This window comes from Vigna unguiculata, chromosome 7 (genome assembly GCF_037176805.1).
Source record: "Vigna unguiculata cultivar grain cowpea cultivar isolate G323 ecotype 2 chromosome 7, ASM3717680v1, whole genome shotgun sequence".
Classification (NCBI taxonomy): Eukaryota; Viridiplantae; Streptophyta; class Magnoliopsida; order Fabales; family Fabaceae; genus Vigna; species Vigna unguiculata.
In genome coordinates, this window is record NC_140798.1 from 47,031,616 (window position 1) to 47,048,757 (window position 17,142).

A 17,142-nucleotide genomic window follows, 5' to 3' on the forward strand; every position below is an offset into this window, starting at 1 on the left:
AAACGTGGTACTGTGTTCCTTCATTTTCATGATGAAATGTCAATTCCTATATCTAGAAAATATCTATTCTTTTGGCCTCAGTTTTCTTCTTTGTTCTTTTCAAAAAGCAACTCCCATTATGTTTATATTGCATTCCAACATTTTCCTCCCACCAAATGGTTACTGAGATGTATTTGTGCTAAAGACTGTGGAAAAATAGTATTTCCAGAATATTAAGCTCCAAGAACCTTTATAATTTGGCTATGATGTGACGAAACTATACTACTATAATACAATACAAATAGCTGAACATGGGAATCGATTCACATAATGTTATTTTAACTTTCTCATGGTCTCGAATTCTATATGTTTAGTTAAATTAAATATTCACGAGAAACCTTTATTTTTCACAATGATTCTACTTGACTTGAATAAGAATGTATCTAATAAATGATATATTGATCAATGAAAGTAAAAAAATACACCACAAACCTCTTTTCACATTCTGCAATTTGCATTCCAGTGAGACAGCATCTTACACCTTTCTGCTATCTTTCTTTTTCCCAAGATTTGACATCTTGTTTTTGGCTGCAATAAGACAAATAATTATAATAAGTAACGTGTGAAGTAAATCAGAAAAATAGATTCCCAGTAACCAAAAGAAATTGGAGACAATGTCATATCTGTCTTAACTTTCTAATGTTGCTTACAAGTTACACCACTAGTGAAATTCTAATGCAACCACTTATTCACTAGGATAAGAAGGTAATGGTTCAAAGGGCGGTACCATATGTTGGATTATACTTATTCAGAAGATAAGAAGCTTATTCTGATGTCAATTGATGTATATAAACAACACGTGATCTAATCTATTAGCCCTTTGTCATACTTACTAATCTTAGCAGCAGAAAATTGTAGGAAAGGGAATGTGAAAGGAATCAACATGTAAAATGTGGCAATTTGACTGGAAAAAGATTGATGTGATGAATCTGATATGTTCCTCATTTGCCCAGACTGAGGTGAGTCAATGACAAATAACGAATATCTCATCGATTACATGTAAATTTCCACCGTTAGAAATTGAAAACAAGCAAATAATAAACCCTGGAACATTGAATGGGGAATGTTGATGTGGTGAGGAATATATCATCATGTTTGTTCCCCTGTTCTGGGAGGCTGTTGAATTCCTCTATATATTGGAGAAAACAGCCGTCATCACACCATTCTTCCAAAACTTTACAAACAACAAAGTACAACAAATAAATTTGATGATGTTGACACATTGCCATGAACTGTGCAAGCCAGTCTCCATCATGATTCTAGTTAACTTGGCTCTGGCTTTTGTCAATTTGCTTCTGAAGAAGGTTCTTAATGAAGGAATGGACTACATGGCCATTATAACATATCGACAGGCAATTTCGTTTATCTTCATGGCACCTATTGCCTTCATCTATGAAAGGCAAGAACCAAATTCATTTCTCATAAAATTCTAGTTAGAAGAGAAAAAAAGTTACTGTTGAATTCTTCTCTCTGTCACCTTAATCAACACATCTTTGGTTAACATTCACGACCTTGTTTGTTTTAGTGACAACTTTTCTCGTAGAACTACCTAAATTTTGCAAATGACAGAAAAATCCATTTTTTTGCTTTCTACAGGAAACACAAAGTGGAAGTTCGCATAATATTTCTCCTTTTCCTCAGTGCCCTACTCGGGTAAGTAATATTGTAACTAAACATAAGCTTCTGGTTCTGTATTTATGTTGTCTAAGTAAATCGTAACATAAAAAGTGATTAGTGGCTAGCAAAATCTCAGGATATCTTGAAACATAATCCTTCCATCCAAAACCTCAACTTTAAACAAATTGTAACAAGCATCGCAATGTTTGTGATTTGAATACCTTATTAATGCTTTTCAGAGTAACAGTTCCACAAAACCTATTCCTTCTCGGACTTGAATATACGTCAGCCACGTTCTCATGTGCGTTCCTCAACATGGTGCCTGTATTTACGTTCATTATGGCAGTGCCATTTGGGTAAGTTAAAACAAAAGGATATTATTTGATTATGGAAACACAACAACAGTAATTTTGATCCTTGGGCTTGAAATTTTTCAAGGATAGAGAAGGTGAATATGCAAAGCAAGGGAGGAAAAGCTAAAATCGTGGGAACTTTTGTTTGCATTGGTGGAGCCTTGTTGTTGGTCCTTTACAAAGGAATGCCTCTTATCAAGCCAGAATCTCAATACATAGCTGACAAAGTTACAAGTGTACCTTCAACTGCCAAGTTAGGGACGTGGATTATAGGTTCCATAATTTTGACTGTAAGCTGCCTCCTGTGGTCTTCATGGTTCATCATACAAGCAAAGATTAGCAAAAAATACCCATGTCAATATTCCAGCACAGCTATTTTGTCACTTTTCGCTGCCATTCAATCAGCAATGTTAACTCTGGTCATCAAGAGAAATAATGCTTCGTGGATTCTCAAAGGAAAGCTAGAAATAATAAGTATTATATATGCTGTAAGTACATTCTTCATAATATCATTATGATCACTTTAAATTACTTTTAAGTAGTCTGTTTCTTTGCAAATTCTAAGCTCAAATTAAAAACATTGGTTTGCATTTCAAGTAGAAGATTCAGCAATCCTAACTGCATGTCCAAGCCTTTGACATTCAAATTTGTGTGAGTTTAGGGACTGGTGGGGTCGGGCTTGTGCTATGTGGCAATGTCATGGTGTGTCAAACAAAGTGGTCCAGTTTTCACCGCAGCTTTTACCCCCCTTATACAGATATTTGTGGCCGTCCTTGATTTCTCTGTACTAAAGGAGGAAATTTATCTGGGAAGGTTGATTTCTAATTTCATTCTTTTGTGATTTCCGCCCTTTCTACTTTTCATCGCACCTGATGTATCTCTATCTGCAATAAACAGTGTTGCAGGATCGGCGTTAGTTATTGCTGGCATGTATATTCTTCTGTGGGGAAAAAGTAAAGAGCAAGGACAAGATGTTCAGAAGGATATGCAAATAAATCAAGATGTAGAACGTCAATAGCAATGCCATCAATGACAATGAATAACTAGCTGCGAATGTGTCCTCTAATCTTCGCGGGACACGAGTTCTCTAAATAACAAAAAAAGTATTGTGTTATTATAGGAACCAAAAGCAGTTGCATTTGAGACTCTACAAAACAAAAGATAAAAAAGTTTAGCTTGAGGATGAATATTTAGTCCATTATTCAAGTCAGTAGTAGACTCTAACCTGTGCGTCAATCACTGAATGCTTAATCTTGAAGTTTTATTCAAATATATATTCTATATGGATTTATACATGCGAAGCACGAGTTCCAACTTCATATGGAGAGATGGAACAGCATCTACTCATCAATATCTGGACCATTACAGCAAAAAAGTTCACTTTCGACCAATCACCATCGCACGTTCAAAAAGTAAAACTTCTTAATAAGAAACACCTTGATTTTGTTTCCTTGTAGAAACAAAATATCAGTAAGCAAACATCTGAACATGAAACACCGAGTTCATTTCAGACAAGAATACTTAACAAAAATTGTTGCAATCATGATGGAAACCCAAGCCAGGTTTGCTTGGATAGGAGGATATTTTCACTCAAATTTCACAAAAAGAACTTTTGGTTAACTGGTTGGATCTTGGATATATTTTGAAAAGATTCTTTAATAAATCGTAATATCGATTTTGCAAAAGCTATGAAAAGAAAATATTCATGATTATAATTCAAGAAAATGTTACAAACTATAATTTTTTTTTAATTTATTTTCTGAGATATTCAAGATTATAAGAACTAATATCTTTTTATCCAATCAAGGGTGGTCATGAGAAACAAGTTATTCCTAAGATAGCTAGCTTATTCCTATCTCCAAACAAAGATGCTCAAATTTAAGCTAGGCTAAAACAATATGAGAACACAGTTATTATTCCTTTTCCAATAAGATCAATTTCACTTTAATTTTAGCTGAGAATATATCTGCAATAGTACCGAAAGATAGAAATGCATAACACCAAAAAAGGAAAAGCAGCACACAGAAAAAGAAATACATCTAATGATGCAGTTATTTCCCACTCATTAACTGGTAATTAGAGTTAATTTACATTTAGCAAGTTGTACTTACATATTAGATAGCTTTCTTTTTCTCTCTTTTTTTTGGATAAAAAAAAATGGCGTGAGAATGGTTCCTCAATTTTAAGGTTGGAAAAATCTCCCAACTCCAAGAAAACTTACAGATGACTTCATGTGGGTGACGGCATTTTGCTAAACCCATAAATTTAGAGGACTTCTCATTTTGCTAAACAACATTGAGCATGTGAGATAATTCTTCTAAAAAAAATAAATAGCTACAAACTTTTAATACCGTCTACTACTCAAAAGAGAAGCAAGTCACCTCCCATTGATGTATCCTTCAGCGACTTTTCCCTGTCTTTGTACCAACTAAATTTCATTTGACGGACAACAAAATTTAGCATACAATAAGTTTCCTCTGAATCAGGATGCGTTTTATCGTGAGCAATAAATCTGTGAAGGACTCCAGATATTTCAACAAAACTAAACCCGGGTGATTTTTTCACACCTCTTCTATCCATAGCTTCTCTCAGGCTTCTTGCATCATCCCAGCGTTTGTCCACAGCGTAAACATTAGATAAGCCAATATATCTGCCATCATGATTTGGTTCTAGCTCAATAAGCTTCTTGCCGACTGTTTCTGCAAGAGCTAAATTTCTGTGGTTGATACAACCACTAAGCAGGGCACCTAACATGGCAGCCGTTGGCTCTATGGGCATTCGACAAATAAATTGGTATGCCGAGGTTAATTGATCTGCACGTGCCAACACATCTACCATGCAAGCATAGTGCTCGATTGTAGGCGTCATGCCACGTTTATTAAGACTCTCAAAGAAGTACCATGCTTCCTTAACTAACCCTCCATGGGCACAAGCAGCCAACAAGCACAAGTACGTGACCTCATCAGACCGGATACCAACCGTTTGCATTTCCTTAAACAATTTAAGGGATTCTTCTACCAACCCATGTGTCGCAAGACCTCCAATCATTGCATTCCAAATCAACACATCAGTTTGACTCTTAGAGACCCCACGGAATACAAGCAAAGCCTCCTCTATTGCCCCACATTTGGCGTACATGTCCACAATAGAAGTCTGCAAGACCAGTGTCAGTGGCAATCCACAGTCCACTATGTACTTGTGTATCATTTTGCCCTTCTCTAAAGCACCCAGGTGTGCACAAGCACATGATACACTCACCATGGTAACTTCATTGGCTTTGGGCCCAACAGCCCGCATCTTTTCAAAGATAGACATAGCTTCGCCATATTCCCCAGCCTTAACATAACCGTCGATCAAAGAGCTCCACGACCGAACATCCTTCTCTGACATAGAGTCAAAAATTTTCTGAGCTGTAACCATTTCTCCACACTTAGCATAACCATCCAACATGGAATTCCACGAAACCAAATTTTTTCCCTGTATACTGTCAAATACCTTTTGAGCCCACATAATATTCCCGCAAGAAGCATACATGTGAACCAAAGAATTCTGAATAAATATGTCAGACTCGTGCCCAGTTTGTATAATATGAGCATGCACAGATACTCCAATTTCCTGGTTTAAAAGGCGGGCTGATGCCTTCACTAGAAATGGGTATGTAAAGTAGTCCGGTGCAACCCCAAGTCGCAGCATCTTTAGAAAAATAGACAGGGAATTAACTGGAATTTTGCTATTTGAGTAGCCTCTTATGATTGTATTCCAGTTAAAAATTGTTGGACTGGAAAGCTGAGAGAAAACCCTGTAAGAATAGTTAATGTCGCCTGAATTGGATAGAGCAGAAAAACAAAGAATTTTGGATATAAATGGGTCATCTTGAGATAAGCCGAAGGAGATCACAACAGCATGAAGTTGCTTCAGTTCAAGCATTGATTTGCATTTTTCAATGAGGCTAAGTATATTTTGGTTTAAATTTGTAATTTTACATGACCATGACACACCAAGCATTTACCGATATATCTTGTAAAACCTGAAGAGCTTCAAGATTTATGTATCATCAAAGCAAGGGTGAGTCCACGCAACACTGTTAAGAGACAGAATACAGTGGTTTGGCTTCAATAGGTCCTCTTGTTGATCTGAATTTAATTTACAAAGTGAGTCATTAATGAACGAAAACGAGCTCTGTAAACATAAAACAAAACGGAAGGACTCAGTCTTAAGCCTAACTAAAAAAAAGGTAACAGACTTTTGAACAAATGAGTAAATAAAGGAACCCGACTTCTTTTATTGTTTATTTTAATAAGATATTCAAATCATAAAACCTTCCAATACATCACCGCAAAACTTGAAGAATAACCCAGTTTCATATTTCTTGACTTCAAAGTCCTTCCACCACAGCATGACGGAGACTGACCCACAAGATTAATAACAAAGCGTTAAACATGAAAACAAGGATCATACACAATCCAGACCTTTAATCAAAGTTACATAACATGCTTCATCCTCAAATCACAAAGCAACATGATGAAAAGTGACATTCTATAATTGACACCCAGTGAGCAAAACCTCTCAACTAAGCAGATGGATCATAAATAAATTCAACTTAAGCTATAATCCCAAACTAAATATAGCACACAACAATAGCATTCCCCTATGTGACTTCTTATCTTTACACGCTGCACTCTGTCAGGCAACAAAATTCAGAAACTGCAGTTCAAGAGAGTGAAAGTTCAAAATGTTCAGCATAGCAATACATAATACGAATTCACTTTTAAAGCACTCCAATTTGCACAAACGATTTATCCTCCATCAAGTTGTTATTTATGCAGTCAATATTCTTTCAGGCATTTTATCAAGCAGTTAGAAGTCGCTAACTGTGTATGTGATCCCATAAGGTAGCACAAACATCTTTGAAACTAAGTCAGTTCAATCATAAAATCAAGGGGAAATAACCATGCTGTAAAATGAAGCGTAAAATAGAACAATATAGCTAAGTCCATGTGAATCGTACCCACAAAAAGAGACGTGTTGACGTTTATGAAGATTTTCCTCCACAACATGCCACTGCAATTTCTGCTCGCGCAAGCGTTCTTTCTGCGTCAATACTATTTATACCGTATTTGCAATGCAATTTCATGCATTTCTTCACTCACTCTATTTCTATCCAACTTCTCTCATGTGCTTACTTAGAAGGAATGACAGTAGGAACAAGCTCATAAAATTTAATCGTATTTTGTTTTGTTTACTTAGAAGTAACGACACTTATTTTAAATATTAATTATTTTAATTTAGTTTTAATACATCTATTATATCCCAAAAGAATAAAAAAAATTATAAATTAAAATATTTTTAACTATAAAATCAATAATCTAATTTTACGATAATCATAAAACCACACATTGTAAACAAACAAAATGTTCACGTAAAATTATGATAATTTTCAACATTCAAATGAAATAAAAAGATTGAGTAACAAATTGATTAAAAATATCTAATTTAAATTTGATTAAACTTTATTTTTATAACAAACTGTAGTTTTATATATTTTATTACTAAATTTTAATTACAAGATATTTTAGAAAAAAAAATTAAAAATTAAAATATAGATGACATTAGATTACCATAAAATTATAATTTTCCCAAGTACTCTATTTGTCCATTCTAATAGTTTTTATTTATTCAATATTATCTTATCGTATTGATCCAACTATGCACTGAAAGTTTTTTAAAATTTCATTGGATACAGTCGTATGTTTTACACGTGTTTATATTAGAGATATCCAAAAGAAATCGACAATAGAAAACTCGTGTTTTCTAATATAACATGTAACACGTGTGTATAGTAATTTCTTATCTGTATAAAACTTCAAAAGTTCAATACCAGACAACATTTAAAAAAAACATGTACTTATATAACAATACCCGTGAAGTAATTTATTATCACACTGTCTATTTCAATTATTAAATTTTAAAATATCTTTCATGTTCGTAAACTTAGCTTGTTGAATTAATTGATTTGTTAATCAGTTAATAATTACTATATTGGGAGACCATGATCTGGTGATCTTACCTGAACCCAGTCAATAGTCAATGTAAAGAATGTCGTACCCAACACGATAGAATAATTTGTTTTTTTCTTCTCAATTATAAAATAAAAGATATTAACACCTAATATAATTATTAAGTACGTAAGTAAAATAATAAATGATACTATTCCGATAATCTCAAGTTCCTTAAAAATTAAGGCTTAAAATGATTTAAATAATTATTTATTTTACACAGATAAAACTAAGTAACAACCTTTAAAAATCATCAAAAGTCATTTGACTTAATTATTTACATTAACCTCTAATTTAAAAGTAACATATTGTGTGTCGCTTAAAAGTTAAAATCTAAAATGATTTAAATACTCATTCATTTAATACAATTCAAACTAATAAAATGTAACTACACACAAATTACATTATCCTCTAAATTAAAAAATAAGAGTGTGTGTGATATGGATTTTGATTTTGATATGTTTATTGTTCTCATTGTTGTTGGTTGAGTTGGTCAGAGATGAAGAAGATTATAAATCTTGAAAGAATGGTGTGGTGAAGTGGTTGTGTATTATGTATTGTGTGATTGATAATGGGGTTAAAAAAATCAATCATAAAATGATGGAGAAAAATAATATATATTTTTAATTTAATTAAAAAGATAGTTAATAATTGGTTGACACGTGTAAGTAGATGTGAAGCCAATTTGGTATATAGGATGAATAAAATCAATATTTTTGAAAGTAGAGAGATCAAACTAACTCTAAAAGTTTAAACAAATAATTATTTTCAGATTTTTCAATATTTTAAGAACCAAAATTATATTTATCTCATTGTATAATGCTTTAAAGATAGACAATGAATATAATAAAATTTCTTAATTATAAATGAGGTTTTAGATTCTGAGAAACACGTTTCAAAAATAAATTTAACAAAATTAAAATAATTCATTCAAATTTTAATAATCGTTAAGATATAAAAACATATTTAATTTTATTATGCTTAAATAACTTTAGTACAAGCACAAGTTTAATTTTTATTTTAGATGTGATGTCTATATTAATAGAACGTTTGAACGATAAAATATAAAATAATATCTCAAATTTGTTTTCTTTTTTATTTTAAATGACTTATTTAATGAAAAAATAAAAAACAAAAACTAAAATTAAAAAATTAACACAATAAAATTTATTCATTAAAAACACAAGAAAATTGAAATTTCACTGATAATTTTTTTACACATTATACCAAATGTATTTAAAATTATTTAAATATTTAAATTTGGAAAATAATTTTTTTTAATGATTCTATCTAAATAAAATATTTAAAAAAAATATATATAAGTAATTTAAATGTTATGTATTTTAACTTTTTAGAATTTTTGATATTTTTCACCTCAAAGGAAAGATGTTTCATTTTTTTACTAGGTGGATGGCTCAAAATCTACTTACAGAAAATAATTTAATTCCAAGATAAGTTGAATGAACCACACTCAAAGTTATTTAAAATTAATAAAGAAAAAATTACAAAATTAGTTATTATTTGTCAAAATATAAAAAAGTGCTTCAAAAAATGTTATTTAAAAAGAGAATAATAGTAATACATACATTTGATGAGGTATTCTTCCTGTTTTATGTTTTCGTTATCTCATAATTAATATAAGAAAAACAAATAATTTTTCAAAAAGTAAAACAAGCACGTTGTCTTCTCCCCCAAGTTTTAAGTTACTGGGAATCGGCACGAGGAGCCGTTGATCTTAGGGAGCACGGTGATGGACGGTGATGTTGAATCGGAGCGTCGAAGCTTGTGGAGCCCACAGCGTCTCCTTATTCCTTCGTGTGGACCTTTTCATTTTTGATTTTGATTTTGATTTTGATCTTTCTCTCTAACGTCACCAACCTTCATTTCCTATTTATTTATTTTCTAATATATATATATATATATATATAATATAACGTGTAATAATAAGTTAATTAACAATTAATTATATAATCATATTTACATATATTCTCTTCGATTGATTCGATCCTCTTAATCTATCTCCGCCTGCTTCATCTTCAATTCCTCTCTCTTTCACCGTTTTCTTCTTCTTCTTCTTCTTCTTCTGCTTCTTCTACTCTCGCGTTCGCATGGAGAACGACACCGCCGCCGCCGCCGCTAACAATAACACCGCCACCGCGAAAGTAGGTTCAGGAGGAGTGAAATCGAACAATCATAACCTAGAGGAGGAGCATTCCAATTTGAATGGCGAGGAGCACATGGCAGAGCAAGTGGAGGCGGAAGAGGAAGAAGATCGAGAAGCCGATGTAGGTGAAGGAGAACCAACTGGATCTGCGCTCAACCCTCGCCAACCTACGCGAACCCCTTTCACTAATCTCAGCCAGGTCGATGCTGACCTTGCTCTCGCCCGAACCCTCCAGGAGCAGGTTTCGCTCTTATTCGTCGTCTTCTTCTTCTTCTCATTCTATTATATTCCTTCTTTAGTTCTGTACCTGCGGTTAGAAACCAAAATCAAGTGAACTATAAGCTATGTAATCCAATTTTGACAGTGATTTACGAGTGCTGAGTAATCAAAATGATTTTCTGTATCAGGATGCTTGAAGCTACTTAAACCCTATAGTATTACTGAAATTTTGTTTTACTTAAATTGTATTTAGGTTAATGTTTCGTTTTATTTAGTAGCGCTTGCTTGTCCCTGCTGTACTCTTTCACCCGTCTTTCACAAACAGCTATCTTTTCATGTCGTGAATCGGTGTCTGATTTGATCAGCTTTGCTGTTGAAGTATAACAGTTATGATTCTCCCCCGAGCTGTTTCCTCTCTAATGATAGATAATCAAAACCGAACTTCACATCAGAAGTTTTCGGGCTAACACTCACGAAACCAACTAATTTTAATGTTGATCAAACTGTCCTGTTCCATGTAGAGATATGGAATGAGTGTTGTTGTATGACGAATGTGATTTAGTAAGTTGTTTTAATTGGGCTCCCCGCCTCCGTATGTGTATAATATACTTATACGTCAATAAACTACTAACTACAGGGTTGGATTTTTGTTTTTTATTTTCACATTCTTCTTATTGATATTGTGTTTTTAATTACTAAATAGGAAAGGGCATATATGATGCTGAGAATGAATAATGAAGGAAGTGATTATGGTAGTTGGGAAGGTGAAAGCTATTTGCATGATGATGGAGATGATTTTGATGATCTACATGATGGTACTGATGTGGATGAGGATGATGAGGATGAGGATGATGATGATGACGATGATGAAGATGATGATAATGAGGAGTATGAAGATGAAGATGCATTTGATGTCCATGCTAGTGCTGGAGAACATGATAATCCCAGCATTGAATTTGACCCAGATGTTTTTTCAAGCGATGAAGCTTATGCTAGAGCATTACAGGAAGCTGAAGAGAGGGAGATGGCAGCTAGATTGTTGGCTCTTGCTGGGATAAATGATCGTAAGTTTTCTTGGCTGACTGTAATTAATAGGTTTTTATTTTATTCTTTTTGAAATAACCACTAATTTCTTTTTCAAATACAGGGGAGGCAGAGGACGTAGAAGAACATGGTGCTAATTCTCAGGTAAATGTCTCTGTACATGTACTCTCACACAGACCCATAGACACAATACCAAACATTTAAAAGGTGTGAAACCTCTGTACTGTATAATTTGGGGTGTATTTTATGGTTCCTTGGAATATAATACCTGTGGGTGGAAATTTGCTTTAGTTATGGACATATTTTGATCCTTTTTGGAAATTATCGTAACCCAGGGGAGACATTTTCTTTTTGAGGATACTTTGGAGGTTTTTTTTTGGTCTATCCACTATTGCATCACTTTTTAGGGTAGACAACCAGCTATTCCCTTCAACTGTTTGTGCATTCAGTATAATAAGTATAGGATTACGAGATTTTACTTAAACAGCCCAGGCTTCTTCAATTTCAAATCTTTAATTTATTTTGTTAACAAAAATGAGCAAGCCTTATCCAACTCAATAGAATTGGCCACATATATAATGATGCCATTTGGCTTTATCAATTCCAAGTTTTCAATAAATCCATTTACGGCATGGTTCTTTCATCTACTTTCTACCACTACACTCTAGAGAGCTTACTAAATTAAGAGTGTATGATTTGTTGTCATGTGTGTTTGGACACTCAATAAAGCATTGTCTCTGTATGTGTTTTTTTTTTTGTGTGGGGTCATAATTTCCCCCCTGGGTAATTTTTTTTTAATTATTTCACACTTTTAGAATGGGGCTTTTTTTTTTTGGATATTTTGGAGATTTTATCATTTCAGGGACATTTTCCCCTTATTTTTCAGTTAGATATACACTTCGATACTTTAGGAAGTGTTTTAAAGCAGTTTTTTTCATTTTTAGAGGTTGGCGATTATTAGAACAGTCAACCTCCTTTCATGCTGTCTTATGGTTAGCAATTCATCTATACCCATAGTTATATGATTACCGGATATCAGTGTGGAGGGAATGTTTGCCCCCAAAAAGATGTTGGAGCGGTATTGCATATAGCTGAATGGCTGCTATTCTGACTATTATATTATACATTTATACTAACACGCATATATTGAAAAGTAAAAGTTATCCAAATTAATCATATTCATTATTACAAAAAGGAATAGTGGTGAGGGATTGAGTAGCAGAGCAGGTGTAAAAAAGGAATGAGGCTTGCAACCTGCGTCTTGGGGTATGAACAGAGAATGAGCATTGGAATGGGTAGAGTGTGCAGTTGAGTAGTGAGGGTGTTGGAAAATGAAGGAGGGCAAAAATGCTCCATGAAATGAGGTTTGTGGTGGCCTCAGGCTGTAACATGCTGTGATGGAATTAGTGCTGCATTCTATTGATAACTATGCCTTCCTACACCTTAACTTCATTTTCCAAAAAAGAAGGATGATTGAGAAGTTACCGGTGCTTGTAGTCAATGAACTGTTGGCATTGCCAGAGTTCCTCTACTTTTACTTGGCTTGAGGAGAATCTCCTAATAGCTCATCAAACATATGTTGATTTGATTTGGCTAAATTCTTTCAAAGACAAGCTTGACCTGTAATTTATTTTGGAATAAATTTAGTAACTTCAATTGTTCTCATCTATTTATCATTTATAGTGTATATTATTTTACTTGCACCGAGGGAAAGCCTTGGCACCATGGTAAGTTTGTTGCCTTTGGGGGTGGGGTCAGGCTCTGAATATAAATACCCTTCCCAGACCTGTTCAGGAACCTCCTTCCTATCTATAGGGAAGGATAAAAAGAATAAAGCACCTCTCACCTTGATTGGGTTCTTTGGGTCGTTTATTTGAATACTTTATTACATATGTAATTTATTTTTTCAGATGTTTATGGGTAATGTTTTTTGAAATTGGAGGTTTGCTCACTAAAACAAATATTTTTTGCACTGGAAACTAATAGGGATGCGACCAAAGCTATTCGATGATAGGCTTATATTGGGGACCATTTATTTATTTTATGGCTTATCTGTGACAGCAGATTGGGTAGCAATCTGTAAAGGACAAAGTTGATAATTCTAAGAGATTAAAGTCTTTGTACTTCAAAAAGTATGGTAACTACTAATTACTACGGATTCTTGTCATGTCAAGTTCAATCCACATCATATAGAAGTTAATACAGGTAGCTTTTGTGTGTTGGACATGATTTTGCAGGATGACGTGACGTGAGTATAAAATGCATTTCCAAACATGTGAGTTAAGTCCCCAAATTCCAATTAGTAAACTAAAATGAACTAAAAGTCAGGTCAAGAAGTCTTAAGAAGTTGCAGAAAAGAACTGAGAAATACCTAATGAACCTAAACAATTTGATCACTGAAATTGAAGACCAGATCAAGGTCGGAACTGTCTGAGAATGAGCAAGTCCCAAAGTAATTTGAACAATGGTAGAAGTGTGAAATCCCAGCTGTGTGTGGGTGGACATAAAATGGCAAGATTTGTGATTTTGATTATTTCCTAAATATTGCGTGTGTATGGAGCTAGAAGTAGTTGCAGACATTCAATGATGGTGAGTTTTAGTGATGTTAAAACGGAAAGGTCTCCCTTTAGATTACAATTCAGTGTTGCTGTGATGGCCAAGACTATGTCTAAACTGCTCCGTTATTTTTAGATAGTGCCTGTTATATTGACAACCTGCTAAAGCTCTGTCAGTAGCTTTAGCCTGTTTTAATAGTAAATTGGTGATAACTTTGTTAACAAAAAATCCTATGTATTTATGGGGGTCAAAGTCTTTGAGATAAAAGGTTAATCTTATTTCATTTACTTGCATGTCTGAGAAAAAGTAGAAATTATTAGAAAATAAATAAATACAAAAACTAAAATAAAGTTTAGGGGCGTATTAGTACTGTCAGAATATCTTGTTCTGATTTGGCTTTTTCGTCTTGTTTATTATCACATGTTATTGTAATCACAGAATCAGTTAGGCTGGATTGATTTGTTACTATTTTTGGAATGTAATATTAATCACACAACTCATGTATTTTTGTTAATTCTGTAAGTGCTTCCTGTTAATCATTTGTTTTTGTAGGATGCTTGGGAGGACGTTGATCCAGATGAACTTTCATACGAGGTAACTTTCATCTACATACCAAAGTTTGTGTGATGCTGTCCACCCTCTTGGTCTCCTTGTGTCTCATGGTTGATAGTAAATTTCAATTATTTCAGGAATTACTGGCATTGGGTGAAGTAGTTGGAACCGAGAGCAGAGGTCTTTCAACTGATACTATTGCCGGTTTGCCTTCACTCAACTACAAGGTTGGGAGTGATCAGCATGGAAGCAATGATTCGTATGTGCAAATTCTGTTACTTGTAAACTTAACTTTGTTAATGATATCAGGGTGCCTAATTGTTGTGACCCTGTTTCAGGTGCGTCATTTGCCGGGTGGACTTTGAGGATGGTGAGTCTTTAACACATCTTTCCTGCAAACATCTGTACCATCCTGAGTGTATCAACAATTGGTTGAAAATAAACAAGGTATGCTTTTGCCTTATCGTTTTCATATATTTACATACATGAGGTCAACGTGCATATTTTCATGTAGCTATTAGTTTCCAATTTCAACAAGCAAGTTCTAATTTATGGTTCCATTAGGTTTTTTGCGCACACCTTTTTGCCTCTGGTTGGATAATCCATTTGTGCCCTAATCCTAAGAGAATTATAGGGTGCATAGATACTCTTATGTGGGTTTTGGTCTTTTTCTGCTTTAAATACCTGGAATTGAGCATGAATTGCACAGTATATCTGTTTTTGTCTTCATTTTTTACCAATCCATTACAACCTAGATTCTCCTTATTACACATACATCTACATGTTTTAATAACTTTCACAGACCAGACCCAATTTTACATCTGATTATTTTTATAGTCTTGATTTTTCTGTTCGCTATTTCTAGCTGTAAACTAACAGTCTTCTATGATTCTATTCCCATGTTTCACAGCTCTATATCTTCTTAAGTTTTATAGCTTGTATTAGACATTTCCTTGAGTTTTTTAAGAAAGTGTGGAGTTTTAAATATTTCACTGGCATTAGCAGACATTGATATATATATCCCTTCTAAGGTTTTATGCACTCATCGATTAAACATTTTGTCACTATCCGAATTTGAAGGAAGCTTTTAGAAAGAAAATAACTGGCCACAAGCTAAATTAAACTTCGAAGAAATTAGCTAAGACCATTTAAGCTGGTGTGGAGTTGATGCTTGAATAATGATTGTTCTACCTCATTGTTCAGGACATATATATTATTACTTATTTCACGATAACTGTTTTAATTCTCTAGTAGTTTAAGTTTCATTTGCAAAACCTAATTGTAATGTATCAACAATTCATAAATTCTTCCATAGTTTTTATCAAATTCCTTGGCTCTTTGTCGGCAGGTTTGCCCAGTCTGTAGTACCGAGGTATCTGCTTCTGGGAGCAACTTGTAGGAGGGATTTAATAGATGTTCTCCACATAAAATCGAAGAAAAGTTGTGCAAGATGGGGCCTAATATTCCCTTATTTTTAATAGCATTGCCATGTTGGGGGAGATAGTCTTATTTCCAGCTCCTTCGTTTTAAATGTAACATGTAACTTTTGGAACCAGCTCTCTAGAGTCTAGATTGTCTTTTTTTAATGGAATGAATGGCGTTAAATTGGCCAGTTCTTTTATAGGATAACTCTGATGATTATTGTCGATGTTTTTCTCTACTATCATCTCAATTTCGGAGAATGCAAATATGTGACGGGATTCCGAACACCGGAATTATACACTACACACAGCAATAAATTCGTTTTATGGAAATGCTAGATAGGAAATGAGATCAAATCTAAAATTAGTATATTAAGGGAGAAAAAATTACACTACGTGTATTGATTTTTAAAATTACACTACGTTGTGATGATGGAAGATTAAAGTGTTTTGTTTAGATCAGTTCAGGAAATCAATCAAATTCTAAGAATATTTGTTTAAAATGTTATAAATTAATCCAACAAATGAATCAAATTTTAAAACAACATAGTTAGAATACTTCACTGGATTAATTTAGAATATGCACAAAGGTATATCTTTTTAGTAAGATATATCAGCTATCTTCAGACATGTAATGGTTCCTCAAATTTTCAAAATCTCCCTTTTTAATCTCACCATCAGTTGAATATCCATGGTCAAAGATGTGACTAATCGATTGGTGCTTACTTGACTAATGATAAAAAAAAAAATTACTCGTAGTCTATTATATAACGACTTTACAGGTTCCGTCATATATAGAGATGTTAACGGGACGGGTAGGATACAGGTAATAGTTCTCTCATACTCTATCCCTTGGATAAATATCTCTTCCGTACCTATATCCATATTCGTCGGGTATCCGCATATTTTTTTCATATCCACGGGTATTTGCAAAATTATTTAAAAAAGAAACATTTAATCATAAATTCAAATAAAATAAAATAAAATACACCACTATTATAAATTTTAAATAAAGTTCAAATAAACTCAAGTCGATAAAAGTTCAAATAATTGTAAAAGTAAATATAAAATGACGTTCAACCCAATGAAAATTCTTTAATTAGTGTTTTGATCAACAAACT

General features: G+C 33.5%; 3 protein-coding genes across 7 annotated transcripts; 2 read left to right on the forward strand and 1 right to left on the reverse strand.

The window, feature by feature from the left end:
* Window positions 1-419: 419 nt before the first annotated feature.
* LOC114189566 (Pentatricopeptide repeat (PPR) superfamily protein) lies at window positions 420-7,213 on the reverse strand. Of its 5 annotated transcripts, XR_014983904.1 has the most exons (5): window positions 7,018-7,213; window positions 4,391-6,142; window positions 2,250-2,893; window positions 1,878-1,978; window positions 420-567 (listed from the first exon to the last, which is right to left on the reverse strand). XR_014983904.1 is itself a non-coding variant. In XM_085665128.1 (2 exons), exon 2 carries the CDS (start codon window positions 6,012-6,014, stop codon window positions 4,371-4,373), a length of 1,644 nt encoding a protein of 547 aa, XP_085521254.1. In that variant the 5' UTR covers window positions 6,015-6,142; window positions 7,018-7,213; the 3' UTR covers window positions 4,044-4,370. The 5 variants fall into 5 exon arrangements, 1 of the variants encoding a protein (XP_085521254.1); XR_014983902.1 differs by having other exon boundaries at window positions 1,878-2,893; XR_014983905.1 differs by having other exon boundaries at window positions 1,878-2,893; window positions 4,361-6,142.
* Window positions 1,045-3,301, forward strand: LOC114189567 (WAT1-related protein At3g30340-like). Its single transcript, XM_028078171.2, has 6 exons — window positions 1,045-1,438; window positions 1,636-1,692; window positions 1,896-2,012; window positions 2,095-2,497; window positions 2,671-2,822; window positions 2,907-3,301. Exons 1-6 carry the CDS (start codon window positions 1,131-1,133, stop codon window positions 3,025-3,027), a joined length of 1,158 nt encoding a protein of 385 aa, XP_027933972.2. The 5' UTR covers window positions 1,045-1,130; the 3' UTR covers window positions 3,028-3,301.
* Window positions 7,214-10,064: 2,851 nt separating the features above from the next.
* Window positions 10,065-16,221, forward strand: LOC114190955 (E3 ubiquitin ligase BIG BROTHER-related-like). The gene is made up of 7 exons (XM_028080051.2): window positions 10,065-10,470; window positions 11,152-11,512; window positions 11,596-11,636; window positions 14,601-14,642; window positions 14,738-14,859; window positions 14,939-15,047; window positions 15,949-16,221. Exons 1-7 carry the CDS (start codon window positions 10,174-10,176, stop codon window positions 15,997-15,999), a joined length of 1,023 nt encoding a protein of 340 aa, XP_027935852.2. The 5' UTR covers window positions 10,065-10,173; the 3' UTR covers window positions 16,000-16,221.
* The last annotated feature ends 921 nt before the right edge of the window (window positions 16,222-17,142 follow it).